Below are 14350 nucleotides of genomic sequence, written 5' to 3'. Positions count from 1 at the left end.
CACGCTCATCGGCATTGTTTATTAAATTGTATTCATCGGTTACAGTTCATACTGAATCGCTCTCTGTCGACTAGACTTGAGTTCATATGTAAAATCCTACTCGCGCGGAGAAAGAGCGCATTGCTGCCAGCCGGGCGGTGGAGGACGCTACAGGGTACCGGTTCCTATGTCGTCAGAGTCCGCTCGCGCGCCGGGCGAGCGGACGGGAGCGCGTTATGGAGGGGGGCGGCGGCTGCCATCGTCATGGTGACGTCACTGGTCTCAGGCGAGTGACGTCACTGGACCGAGTGACGTCAGAACACCTGCACCCGGTGGTTCTCGCGGTCGCACACCAGCACGTTGCCAGTAGAGGTGACGGCCACACCCTCCAGACCTGGAACGGACGAGGTCGGGGGTAGGGCTGGCGGTCAGCCTGTAGCGATGGGTGGGATGTTCATGTATGATGTGAGGACTCGGCGATTTGGCGTTTGCAGTCCAATGTTAACAGATTATCAGTCCATTATGGAGATCATTGTGTACCTTTTTTGGGGATGACTTGGAATTTGAATGAAAGTAGCCCGATTGAAGCTCCCAGATCGTAGATCGTATAACTCAGATTTTTTTTAGAGATAAATTCAGATTTTGACATGCTAGCGCGTTTGGAAATTAAAATGGGCACAGACCAATAAAGTCGTGTCATCACAAAAAGCCCTAGTAGGCAGAAGGTAGAAGAGCACTTAGGCAAGAAAGGGAGGGCTTTTATCATGAGGCTTGGGGAAGGTGTGCTGAATTAGCGAGAGCGAGGAAATTTACTGGCTAGACTGCGAAGTGAATGGACACTGGTCATGAGCTATAAGAGCCAAATGAGTGAAGAATGAATTAATGGAGCGGAGAAGGGTAGTTACTAGTTAGTTACCTTTGAACTCTCCGTCCTTGCCGCCCCAGCCGCCGAACGCCTTCAGGAAGCCGCCGTCGGGACTGAAGATCTGGATCCGGTTGTTTCCCGAGTCGCCGACGATGATGTAGCCCTGGTCGTCCACGGCTACACCCCTGCGCGGCACGAGACACGGACCCGGTTAGCTGAGAGTAGAGTCATGCTACGGACGGTGATAAATGTGACTGCAAACATCGGGCGATTTGTGGAACGAATATTTCTGGTTGGGTTCTGTTGCGCTGGAATGACAATCAACAAAAGTTATGAAGCTAGATTTCCTTTACAACGCAATACGTTATCATTCGAACATATGAAAACTAAAATTTAAAAAAAACTTCCACCTTATCTTTAGAAAATCATGGAAAATCATTTGACCGATTATCTTTTAACTATCGTCCTCGACCATCTCGCCGTGCCATCTTCCCTACATCCCCACCCCTTTCCGACCCACCGCCGTCCCGGCGTCTTACCTGGGGAACTTGAACTTTCCCTCCTCTCCGCCCTCGCCGCCGAAGGTGTGCAGACACTTTCCGTTGACGTCGAACACCTGAACGCGGTGGTTGTTGCTGTCGGTGACTACCACCCGGTTGGTAGCGCTCACGGCGATGTAGTGCGGGTGCGCCAGCTGGCCGGGCGTGTGCCCCTCCGAGCCGATGGCGCCCACGAACGTGCCGTCCGACTGAAACACCTGCCGGGTGGACGGTCAGTGAGTTGAAGTTATTAAAATATCAACTATTAAAGATCTCAAATATCTATCTGAATTCAGGGGAAGGGGTGTTAGAGAAGAATGTGTATATTTTGATCATTGTTTTCTGGTGATGATTGCTCAGATACCTAAAACATAGAAAGGCACATGAGTGACATGCTTATTGCTTATGACAATGACAAGCTCAGGATACTGAACGTGATCCCCACTGTCTGTATTCGAGTTTCAACTTTCAGATCATACATGTGGTGAGCGATGATACGGCTTGTGCCCACCGACTGGAATAGGTATATGCTCTCCCGTTTTTACCCCTTTCACAAATCACCCTGCCTCGGTCCACCATTCTCCCCCGCTACCCATCCAACTCTTCGCCAGCAGCCGGCATTACCTGGACGCGGTGATTCTCCTTGTCGCAGACGTAGATGAAGCCAAGCGCGTCCGTGGTGACGCCCCACGGGTAGTTGAAGCGGCCCTCCATGGTACCGTTCTGGCCGAACGAGCGCAGGAACCGGCCGGACGGGTCGAATATCTGAATACGGTGATTGTATCTGGGAACAAAATGAAATGATGTAAACGTGAGAGACGTTAACGAATGTCATAGATGGGATGAACATACTTGGAAACTGTAAAATACATTGACAGTAAGCATATTGCAGTTTAGTAGTGGCCGCTGCTCATGGACACAAAAAAGAGAAAAATGTATATAAACAATTGAAAACTGCAGCATTCGTCTATTATCTACGAGGTATGATCAATTGACCAGATGTTGATGCCGCTCCGCTGGGTGCTGTTTACGTATGTATATTCGTTTTCACTACCCCACTGTGCCACCGTTACGTCAAATGCAATATGACCAAAGTCATTTCCTCACCATACACACGAATTATATCTACGTTCACAATCATTAATTTTAAAGTCGTCGCGTAATGTGCGCAGTGACAGCGCCCTTTCGTTTCTCCGTCCCAGGAGACTACTGATATTCCAGTCACTAGATGGCGTTGAGAGACGACGCCTGGAATGATGCTGTGCCGCACGACTTCAAACCCGCTCAATAGATGGCGCTAGTATAAGCGCCTGAATGCATACTGTGCCGCATGGCTCCGAGCTCCGGAAACCACCGTGGAAGTAGCGGCGGCAGGCCCGCGGGTGTAACCTGGTGGCCAGCTGACCTGTCTGAGATGATGAACTGGCCGATCCGGTTGACTGACACGCCGGCCAGACAGTCGAACTCGGCCTCCCCGTTGCCGTACTGGCCAAACTCCTTGACGAAGGTGCCCTGCTGGTCGAACACCTGCACGCGGTGGTTGCTGCTGTCGGCCACGACGATGGCGTTGTCGGGCCCGACGGCGATGCCCCGCGGCCAGGTCAGCTGGCCCGGACCTCCGCCGCGACACCCGATCTTGAACCTGACGCGGAACCGCCATGCAGGTAAAGGCCGCCCCACACTGGACCTCGCATGCGGGTTGCGAGTTTTGGGTTTTGTGGTTTCTTCAAAATCAAATAATATAATCTAAGCTGAGTGGCCCACACTACCATCTAACAAGCGAGTCTGCATGTTTTTAACTTGCGAGCGACCTTGCATCGCATTCCAAAAGTTGAATTTGAGTCAATTTTCGATTTCCCTCGCAGCGAGGTCTGCGAGTTCTGCGAGGTTTGCGGGTTTTTCGTTGGAGTCGAATTTTGGTTCATTGCTCTGGTGTTGCGACTATATTGTAAGTTTCTGAAGGTGTACCGGCTTCACTGCATTCATGAAGTTACCATAAGGGAACGGTCTAATCACTCTGTGAATTAGTATCATGCCCGCAAACTCAAAACCCGCAAACTCGCAACCCGCATGCGAGTTCCAGTGTGGGGCGGCCTTTAGAGTCATTGATGATAAAGCCATGTAGGTATGTCTTACATGTACGGCATGTATGACATGGCATGTCCATACATTTTTGAGATCACAGCAGTTTTGAAAATAGTTTTTTTTTAAAGCTCTTTAGAGTATATAAGTAAAAATTAACGAATGATTTAAAGGTTGAAAAATATGTGGCGATTGGCGAGACGCTTTATTCAAAGGGAAAATGAAAATTATCGGAAGGTGTCGCATCGATAAATGAGCATAATTTTCGAGCAGTGTCACGTCTCCGAGCCGCGGGGCGGCCTGGACTGACCGTAACCGTCCCTTCTGCAGATACTGGCTGCGGACCGGGCAGCCGAGCGGGTCGGCGCTCAGTGGCGCCACCTGGCCCGGCGCAGTGGCGCCCTCCTCGGCCGGCGCGGCGGCGCCCGGCAACAGGCGCAGCAGGTGGGTCGACTTGCTGCGGGCCACGCCCTGCTGCCGGGACACGCACACGCAGACACACACGCACACACATGCTGCGGGTCAGCCGACTGCGGAAAAGGAGCGCCGCTGCTCTTCGGAAGGTGGCTATTATTGACGCGTTAGCAGCGGCACTAGAGCTGATATTATTACGGCATGATAGATTATTGATTGCCTTAGCTTAGCAAGGTTAATTAACTACACTTCAGCCAGCAGCCGACTAGGACTTCAGTTGCTAGTTTTTAGCGGCTGAACACACTTAATAAACTTAAGATATTTGTTTGTCCAGAAGCAGTGTACTGTTCATAGGTGCATGACTCGCTCCATTTCGTGTTAATATTTTGCATTAATTATTCATACTAAACAGCGTCCCTACCCTTCACTCTGCTTCCTGACTTGACTCTAAAACGGTTGACGTTATTGCAACAGGACCATTTACATGAGCGTGTGTTCTCCCATAAATACTTCCTATCGCTTTTTGACCTACATGTCAATGGCCATCGAACATTGGTAGCTGGTTTGGGGCAATGATTTAATGTGCTTTGATTAACCCGCGCCCCGCTGGGGGGGGGGGGGCAGAATCTGCCCTCCTCCCGTATTTCGCCAATAACTTCTAAACGCGTTAGGCCAGCAACGTCAAACTTTTAGTACCTTATCATACATCAATTTGACACGTTCCCTGAAAGTTTGAGCGAAATCCGTCGGAAACTTTTTGAGAAATTGACGTTTTAGTGACGTCATGTTCGCCATTTTCGCCTCAAAAACGGCAAAATTTCAAACGCCGCTCACATCTTCATTTTTAAAGGAATCAAGACGTAACAAAAAGGTTATATGTGATTTTACTTTGTCTATCAAATGGCTATCTCGGTTTTTTGAAAATTTTGGATTTTGGGCCAATTTTTTTTTTTTTCAAAAAACTGATTTTTTTGGGAAAATATTTATAAAATCCAAAATTTTGAGTGTATCGAAAAAACCGGAATATATGTCAAAGATGTGATCTATCTGCACCTACATACCAATTTTTAGAAGAATCGGTTCAAAAATGTGGGAGTTATTCAAAATTTTATGACGTCACGACACACAAAATTCTTGAAAAATGATTTCTTGGAAGTTCTAGACCTCGTACGGAAACAAAAATAGCACCATTCGATTCGCCGTGAAAAACTGCATCAGATAGACACATTTTTAGGCCTTAACAACCAACTTCAAAATTTGACCTCACTTGACCTGACCTTGACCTGACCTCGACCTGAAATTCATCCAGAGATGGTCCATATCACTTATTGAGTGTGGCTATTGAATTCTATGAGTAAAATATATATTAACACATGGTTTCCCGTGTGTAAATGGTTTTAACGCACGACGTGGATGGATTGGAGCACGAGTGTGTTAATGCACGAGTGAAATGAGTGCATTAACGCACGAGCGCTCCATTCCATCCACGAGTGCGTTAAAACCATTTATGCACGGAAACCATGTGTTAAACTAATTAATACATGCTTAACGGTGCGAATTAAAATTAAAATTAATCTTAGTCCATGACATTAAAAGGGCCTTTTATGGGAATTCTTAGAAGAAAGTCAATGACCCTTCCGAAAAACTTCAGTCGATAAATTCATCACTGCACGAGCGGCACGAGCGTGCACCAATTTAAATTGGTGCACGGCTACCTTCGAATTAACGCACGGTTAATCTCCAGTGAACGCACCGTAAAGTATGTATTAATGACCCATAAAACATGTGTCGCACATGCCCTTTTCTATATTTTGTTTTTGGTGACCTGACCTGACCTGACCTGACCTGACCTTGACCTTGACCTTTGAATGACATTGTATGCAACGCATATTGTCTTGGTAGTCTAAGAACACGTTTTGGGCAATCAGTCTCAGTCCATTCTTCGGCAACTACGGTTCAAGGCCGATACTGTAGAAACTTGCATTTTGTACCCTTGACCTGACCTTGACCTGACCTCTGACCTACTTAAGTAAAAAAAATTGGGCTCTTAAGATCCGCCTTGTTGAGAGCTTTCGATTGCCGTTTTCTCCGTCTTTCTACGACCATCGGTTCGGAAGTTAGACAGGGGGGGGGGGCAGAATCTGCCCCCCAGCAGGGCGCGTATATGGCTGAATAGCCCAGCGTGGGCGCGGGTTAAAGGATAAGCCATAAGGCAAGCAAAGTTTTGATCATTTTGAAAGAACGTATGCAAGGTGTGCACAAGTTAACATAAGCTGATCGTGTAGTTATCCATCTTATTGGTTAACTCACTGGGAGTTAGGGGTTATCTTTTGCCTTCTATTTTCAGTTTTTCAAATTTCACTACAGTGAGGGATCGTTTTTCATGCACGAGCTCATCCTCCAGGCCCTTTAAAAACTGCTTTATCACACAGCGAGCAACATGGTAAGTATGTGAGCTCTAGCATTGCCTCACCCTATGCCAGCGTCCCTGGTTCCCGAGTCTGAATCCCAGAGAAGGCCAACAGGAAGCAATAAACCGCCAGGACGAAAACGAGCAGCATCGGGTCGACTTCGTGACGCATCTGGCATTCGCAACAACATGCACCTTGCTAAATACTCGTTGAGTAAAGATAGATGCACAGTATTGCACGCACACATGCTGCTCAAGTAATCCTCGTGATTGAAACACTAAGTCAGATTGGTTGCAACTTGCAAACCGTGCCATATGCCATTAAAGTTAACTGAAATTTGTTAAAGTCAGTACATCACAGTATGTTTTTTCAATTCACGAATCTACAACAAAATCCAAGTAAAGGAGAGTACAGTATGTGGATATCTCGAAAACGGTTAGTGTATGAGAGAAGGCTAGAACCATACATACTGAGATGGAAGAGCTCATATAGCTAGCACATCTCACGACCATACCGAAAACGCCAACTGTCCGAAAGTCGAACTGAGTGAGCGGCGGACGTACCTTGCCCCTCTCGCCGTCCTTTCCCGTGTACCCGTACTTGTTCTTGAGGTACTGCGCCCAGGTGGAGAGCGCCTCCGACTTGCTGCCGGCGGCCGGCGCCGGTTCGGCCCGCTCGCCGCCAGAGGCGCCACTGTCGCTGTTCTCTCGCTGCTCCGACGGGCGCGGCGGCTCGGGCGAGGCCCGTCCGCCGCTCCCCTGTCCGTCGGAGCGGTCAGAGCTCGTGCTGCCGGCACGGCCCGGTCGGCGCGCCTCTGTCGAGGGCGCATACCGGGACGTGCCTTCCGTGCGGCTGCCGCCAGCGACGGCGGCGGCCGGGCCGGCGGCGGCGGCGGCGCCCGTGGGGCGCGGCGCCTCCGTCTCCGGCGCGTGGTGCGCAGCAGAGCTCTCATCGCGGTTTAAAAACCGCGACGAGTAGGATGAGTAGCGTGGCGTGTAGTCGTCGTAAGACGGCCGAGTGGGCCGCGAGTATTTGGACGAGTAACTCGAGTAGGAGTCGGGATCGTAGGCGGACGAGCGCGACTCGAGGTGGGAGGAGGTTCGCGAGCGCGCCAGCCCGTTGGTCGGCGTGTAGTCGCCGCTGTACCGGCTGGAGCCGTACCGCGACTCGTACGGTTTGGGCTCGGTGGCGGCGTCGGTGGTGTCGCGGCTGTACCGGCTCTGGTACCGGTCCGAGGAGGTTGTCGGGGTGCTGTAGTCGAGCGACGCCTCACGCCGCGCCGCCCCGTACGAGCCGGCCGTCCGGCCCGTGCGCGTCGACGGGGACGTAGCCGGCGGTTCAGCGGCCGAGCTGCTGTCCTTCCTGGCAAGGGCACTCCGTGCAAGCAGAGGTCCGATGCTGGTCTTGGCCATGTTGCTGCTGGCGCGACCTCTGAACGAGTGAGCGGCCGTGTCGTCCTCGGAGCTCGAGTCAGAGTCGGAGGAGTCTGAGTCGGACTCGGAGGAGCTCTCACTACTCTCGGATTTGGTCGAGGGCTCTGCTTTGGGAGTACCAGCTCGGCCTAAAAAACGGCTCTGGAAACGCGGGCGGGTGGGCGTGGCTGACGATGATTCGGACGGAGCACCGGCGGGCGGCGGGCGGGTAGGGGGCGCTGCCGACGCGCCAGCCCCGACCCGTCCTCGGGGCGGGTCAGGGGGCGCTGGCGGCGCTCCCCCGCGCATGAACCGGCTCTTGAGCTCGTTGGTGGAGAAGGCGGCTCCGGTGGATTTCGGCGCCGCGCTCGCCGACGACTCGCTCGCCGAGGAGGTGGACTCTGAGCTGTTTGAGCGCGAGCCGCGCCGCTCCCAGGTGGTGCGCAGCGTGGCGCGCGGCCTCTCGGCCGCCGCTGCCTCCGCCTCGCGGTTCAGCGAGCCGCCAGACGAGCTGCGAGACACCACCGCCGCCACGCGCGGCGACCCTCCGCGGATGGGCTCGCTGATCTTGCGCTGCGCGGCGGCCGCTGCGGAGGGCGGCGCGCGCGGCTCGTTGGCGCTCTCCGAGATGGGCGCGCCGGCCGAGGGTCGGCTGACCCGGCTGGGTCGCCGCCGTACCGAATCCTCCGTCTCGCTGCCCGACTCCTCGCGGGTGAAGCGCGGCCGCGACATTGTCGAGGTGGGTGTGGACGGCTGGGAGCCCGTGCGTCTCTCCACTGACGAGCGAGACACGCTGGCAGCGCGCGGCGAAGGCGTCTCATCTGCAGGAGCAGGGGCAGCAGCAGCGGCGGCCGCTGCTCCACCTCGGGAGCATCGAGCGTCCGCCTCTTTGTTTTGCTTCTTGATCTTGGCGATCTCGTCATCTTCGCTCTTCTGTCGCCGCCAAGGGACTGGTCCAGCGGGAGCGGCAGGTGCTGCCGGTGTCGCCTTGACGGGCGCCGGTTTGGGCTCTTCCCGTTTGCGTGGCCCCCGCTCGCTATCCGCCAATTTCTGGATGACTCGCGGCACGTCAGCAATGCGCACGATACCGCTGAGGGCGCCCCGGGACGCGTCCTCTGTGTCCAGCACCTTCTCGCGCTCCTTCTTCTTCTCAGCAGCCGCGGCCTCCTGCGCCGCCGCCGACGGCTCCGGACGGTAGCTGTCCAGGTCGTCGTCCAGGTTCAGGTTGCGCCTGGTGAAGCGCGAGCGGTACTTGTGTCTCCTCTCGCAGGGCGAGTCGTATGACGTGTCGTCGTAGTCGGCCGCCATGCTGTCCCGTCGGCCGGCGCGGTCGCCGAACCTGCGCCGGCTGACCGGGGACGAGCGGCCCGAGTCGTCGCCGTAGCGCTCCTCCTGCTGACGGAGCTGCGCCACCAGCCGGTGGTCCGACTTGCTCCGCATCAGACCCGGCCCGGCAGAGGAGGAAGACGGCATCAGCGCCGGGAAGCCGTTGCTGCCGTTGATGCCGGCAGCATCCTGCAGCTCCTTGCGCGTGATGTTGAGCTCTCCGAACTGCTCCAGCGTGCGACTCAGTGAGTTCGGATCCTGGGAGGCGTTGAAGCGCACCGGCTTTCGATAGTCACTCGCTGACGGAGCCTCCTGCTCGAAGTTCCTGATGAACTCGACCGTCTTGAGGAAGATATCCTTGGCGTCCATGAGCTCGGCGTCATCCCACTCGGTGGTGTCGCCCATGTGCCGCTCGGCCAACTCCGAGTTGCTCTCGATGTTGGCTATCTCCTGTTGCAGATTACTCTTGAGCGTGTTGAGGTTGCTGACCTCCGTGGCCATGTGGACGTCCACCTCGGCCTTGAGTACCTCGGTGCGGTCTCGGATGGCCTTGATGAGCCTCTGGCCGAGGCTGTCCACCTCCTCGCGGACGGCGGTGCAGTTCTGTTGCACGGTGCCGGCGCTCTTCTCCAGGCCAGACAGGATGTCGTACAGCTTGTGGATGCCGCGCCGGACCTGGTTGTTGATGCGCACCACCTCTCGCTTCAGCACGTCCACGTGAGCCGACTTGCAATCGGGACACACCTTCTTGTCGCAGTGAGCGCACGCCTGAAGATATTCTTTTTCGTTGCAAATCTGTAGCAAGAGAGAGCTTTGTTATGCACAGCACTGGAACCTCTGATCATGAGGCTTCTAAAACAGTTGCGTGAAATACGTAATTCATTTCTGTAGAGCAAGGCAATGGCTTATCTCTCTAATAGTTGAGAATATGGTCAACAAGTGTTTGATGGTTACGTCAGCAGCGTGATTTCCAGTGTGTTTCACTCACCGCGCATCGTTCCATGACCTGGCCCTGGTTGGGGTCGGGCAGCTCTCCGGAGATGGCCTGGTACATCTCCAGGAACCGCTGCATGGTCACGTTGCTGGGAAACTCCTGGATCCCCTTGTAGGGGATCCGGTGTTCGGCACGACATTCTGGACACTTTACCTGAAACGGACATGTCCTGGTCCGGCACCCAACTCACATGTGACACGAAAACGACCAGGGCTCGGACACGACTAACTCATAAAGCGACACAAACTACATCGAAGACGAGCCGATTACTTTTCTGTTGTGGTAGTGGAGCCAACATGTGGGGGTGGGTACGTCGAAGGTACACAACTGCGAGTCTGTGCCAGCGAGACGAGGACTGAGGGAAGCCGACCGCCCCCGTTGCTGATAGACTGTATGTGTTTGTTTGAGTCCCAACAGACTTCGATAAGCCCGAATCGGCCGTAAAGGCACAGAAATAGGCTATTCGTTCCGTGCCAAAGATAACAGACAGCTCGGCTCGATTGAACGCACCTGGCCGTTTGTGAACCAACCACATTGTGGGATATTGGACTAGGCTGCGTATGATACCGTTGAATGAGTTTCAGGTCGGCACATCCTGCTATGAAACATCAAATACGGCAAGAAACATGGAAAGGGAAGAGAAGAGAGAAGAGAGAGAGAGAGAGAGAGAGAGAGAGAGAGAGAGAGAGAGAGAGAGAGAGAGAGAGAGAGAGGCAGAGAGAGAAAAAGACAGAAGACAGGAACAGAGAGTAGAGACATAGACAGAGACAGAGAGAGAAAAAAACAAGAGAGAAAGTATTGTCCGGAGGATTATAAATGCACATACCAAGGACAGCACTTATCGTATCAGCAACCGGGGAGATGGGCTGCATACAGTACGTCATTTTACTTCTACTTTTGGAAATTTGATTTCACATACCTACCACATGGGATGGGTGTACCGTCTTGTGATGGCTCACCTGTCGTTTAACGTAGTCGATGAGGCCCTCCATGCACGGCTCCATGCAGAACGTGTGCTGACATGGCAGCAGCTTGGGGTTACGGTACCGGTCCAGGCAAACACAGCAGGTGAGCAATGAGTCGAACGAGTCCATCGCGCCGGATAGAGCTCAAATATAAACCTGCGGGCATACCAGGGGAGGGAGAGTTGTAGGTATCACAGACGCACGCGGCTTGGTAGCGTATCGATGACAACGATGAACAAATGAAGTGATGTGCCTGCAATTATGTAAACGCGATGTGGATGGATTTGCAATTTACTAGCACCTGTTTACGTGAAATAGTGGTCAGCATTTTTGAAGTAGCGATGCATGTAGTTTCATTTCAGTACTCACCTAACCTAACCTAAGGGTAGCCTATTTCCCCTGCAAATTAGGGTAATCAGTCAGCCTGCAGCCATCAAATTTCGAAATAATCCAACCCAAAGTGTGCGCTGATCTCAGCTCTCTAGACGGACATCAGTTGACTGACGTCCAGTGAATTGGCAGGGAACGCTCTGGGCCTGGCACGGCGTTCTCTCTCGCCTCTCCGCCTGCCAGCTGCCAGCGCCGGCACGTCAAAAATCGACCGAGGATCGGCCCCGAGTGGTTCACTGGCCGGGCGACACATCCGGTCCTTCAGACTCCAGATGAGATTTCTATACGATATTATCAATCGCGTAGTTGTTTCAGAGGCGGAGCTTATCCAGTAGGTCTCCTTGGGCCCATTCATTTCTGTCCTAGTCTTTAATTTTTACCCAGGTCCACTCTGGCCCTAGCTCAGGACCGAACGGTCCAATTCAGGTTCATCCAGATCCCTCCCACTCCCCCATGGTCCCATTCAAGTTCACCCATATACTCACCCCTGGGCTATGGGCCTGATTAGAGCCCCCTCGGACCTATCATCGCCCTGGCCATATGGGCCTGATTCGGTCCCCCTCAGGTCGGCCTGCCCTGGCCCCTGGCCGGCGGCGGAAATAGCCTGTCGGGCGAGGCGGCGGCGGAGCCAACCACCACTGCCTGTCGGGAGACACAGTCCTGGCGTCACTCGAGTCCTGTGACGACTGATCCGCCCTCGTCTGGCTGACGGGACTGCATCGATACTCTCACCACCGAAAGTGAGGCATATATTCAGTGCGAATTCATTTCCGCAATGAGTCCACAATATCGTACTAGGTGGGCGTCAAATGTATATTGATAAGAAAATGGAGGTGATTTAGTTTCAATATTACAAACACCCCTGAAAAATAAGCATAGCCAAGGCAGCTGCGAATACAACATGCTTATAAGAAATGCCGAAATGACCTTTCTGTTTCAATAAGGTATAACTAACAACCCACAGTACTGTTACCAATGACACAGTCAGCGCGTAATGACAATCACAATGGTATACAAAATGTGCACGAGTCAAACGCACAATCATTTATTTTTGGTCGACTGGCCTCGCGCGCTGACAAACGAGTAGCGTCTTAGTCGCCGCAAGAACTGGGACACACGTGGAAGTGCGGCCGATGACTGCGAATGTGCTCGAAGTCCGACGTAGCCAACAAAGCAGACCCGGTATTTTTACCTTCGATGGCCTTGTTGTCACCTTCTCGCAGACACAAATTGAGGTAGCGCCAAAAGAAACGCATTTTCGGCATTTCTAGTGCATCAGTCGAAGTCCGATTGCGCCCACTCATCACATGACTCATTGGGAGCGTCAGCGGCGCGTGGGGAGTGACCCAGGCCTCCCCCACCCCCACCCCCTGCCCTCGGCCCGCTCGGACAGAGGGGCCGTGACGTCACAGACGGCTGCGCCAGAGCGGGACTCCGTTGGAACGGAGCCACAGAGAAGGCTCCTCCTCAGTCTGACCCATATCCGTGATGCGAACCGGGATAATTCGTCATCACAGTATGCCGCCATGTATTCATGTCAGATGCTGAGGTATGTGTCGTAGATTATAATAAGTTGATGCGATAGGACAAGAATGTTCATTCTGTTGTAGGTAAGTACATTCCTGGATTGTCAGTTGTCAGTGGTCAGAGGCTACTTGTAGTGATAATCAGCGCAGATCGTGACCTGCGGTGAACTAGGAGTTTCCAAATTAAGAGTTTCCACGAAGCGTTTGAAACAATTGTGAACAGCTTAAGAGGTAAAGAGTTGAATCACGAGTGAGCATGAGAAAACACTAAGCCACAAAGGTCAGTTGCACATTCCGTCGTCATTTTCACCCATCCCCTCCTCTCTTCCAGGGGGCTCAGTGGGTAGTACACTGTTCGTCTGATGGCAGAATCCCGCCTGGGACGCCTGGGACGCCTCTGGCTGCTCCGGCCAGCGCCGTTGCCCCGCGGGGACCCTGCCAAGCTCGCGACACACCTGGCGGCCATGGGCCTGGGCCGGCCGAGCGGCGGGTGTCGCCTCTTGGCAGGGACACTCTCCCGGCCGCCGCTGACCTAAGGGGGACAGCCGCCAACTGGCCCCGAGCGGTGACAAAGTGGGAGGTACCGACACGTCCTGTCTTACTAGACCGGGACAGGAATGTCGCTCACCTGATGTACTTATGCAGGCCCCTCCCTGGAGGAGGAATGTCGCTCACCTTTTGAACTTATGCAGCCCCCTCCCTCCCTAGAGAAGGAATGTCGCTCACCTTTTCTACTTATGCAGCCCCTCCTTAGGGGAGGAATGTCGCTCACCTTTTGTACTTATGCAGCCCCTCCTTAGAAGAGAAATGTCGCTCACCTTTTGTACTTATGCATCCCTCACCCTCTTCCCTGGAGGAGGACCGTCGCTCACCTTTTGTACTTATGCAGCCCCAGTGGCGGCGGAATAGGGGGTGCAGGGGGTGCAGCTGCACCCCCATCGAAGAACATGGGGGTGCAAACAATCTTTTTGCACCCCCAAAATCCGTACAAGGGGCCCGTCGCACCATCCAATACATTTTCTCCTGAAAACCAGTGATCGGGAAACGAACACTGATGTGAAATCATCCGGGATATCCAATTATGGTCAGGAGCGTCCCATGCTAGTCTTTGGGGCCCCCATACCGGCCTAGAAGTGTCCCGATCCGCGTTTGGTGCTCCACGCGGCATCTGAGGGCCCCCACGACGGCCTCAGAGAGCCCTTTTATGACGATCTCTGAGGGCTCCCACGACGACCTCTGTCCCGTGGGGCCCTACAACGGCCACTTAGGGCCCTCATGAGTCATGACGACCGCTGAGGGTCCCACAGAGATTCCAGGGCCCCAAGGAGACTCCGGGGGCTACGCTGGCCTCTGAGGGCCCCTATATGACGGCCTCTGAGGGCCCTTACGATGATCTCTGAGGGCTCTCACGACGACCTCTGTCCCCTGGGGCCCTATAACGACCACT

The 14350-nt window shown here is 53.7% G+C and overlaps 1 protein-coding gene across 4 annotated transcripts in view; it reads right to left on the bottom strand.

Annotated features, from left to right (window-relative positions):
- Positions 1-5: 5 nt before the first annotated feature.
- LOC122390034 (RING finger protein nhl-1-like) overlaps positions 6-14350 on the bottom strand; it is a 29543-nt gene continuing 15198 nt past the window's right edge. The window contains exons 1-10 of one of the 4 annotated variants that reach the window (XM_043382605.1): positions 13676-13696; positions 10982-11143; positions 10017-10175; positions 6854-9823; positions 3776-3939; positions 2789-3025; positions 2008-2167; positions 1384-1601; positions 896-1029; positions 6-373 (exon numbers count right to left, since the gene is read on the bottom strand). In XM_043382605.1, the coding sequence (XP_043238540.1) occupies positions 294-373; positions 896-1029; positions 1384-1601; positions 2008-2167; positions 2789-3025; positions 3776-3939; positions 6854-9823; positions 10017-10175; positions 10982-11116 (4257 nt within the window). In that variant the 5' untranslated portion in view covers positions 11117-11143; positions 13676-13696 and the 3' untranslated portion in view covers positions 6-293. Of the gene's footprint in view, positions 374-895; positions 1030-1383; positions 1602-2007; positions 2168-2788; positions 3026-3775; positions 3940-6853; positions 9824-10016; positions 10176-10981; positions 11144-13675; positions 13697-14350 lie in introns of those variants that run through there. The other 3 variants (XM_043382604.1, XM_043382606.1, XM_043382607.1) reach the window with 3 other exon arrangements.

The sequence above is a fragment of the Amphibalanus amphitrite genome, unplaced genomic scaffold (genome assembly GCF_019059575.1).
Source record: "Amphibalanus amphitrite isolate SeventyFive unplaced genomic scaffold, NRLGWU_Aamphi_draft 000380F_arrow, whole genome shotgun sequence".
Lineage (NCBI taxonomy): Eukaryota > Metazoa > Arthropoda > Thecostraca > Balanomorpha > Balanidae > Amphibalanus > Amphibalanus amphitrite.
This window is presented reverse-complemented; position numbering and strand designations above follow the sequence as displayed.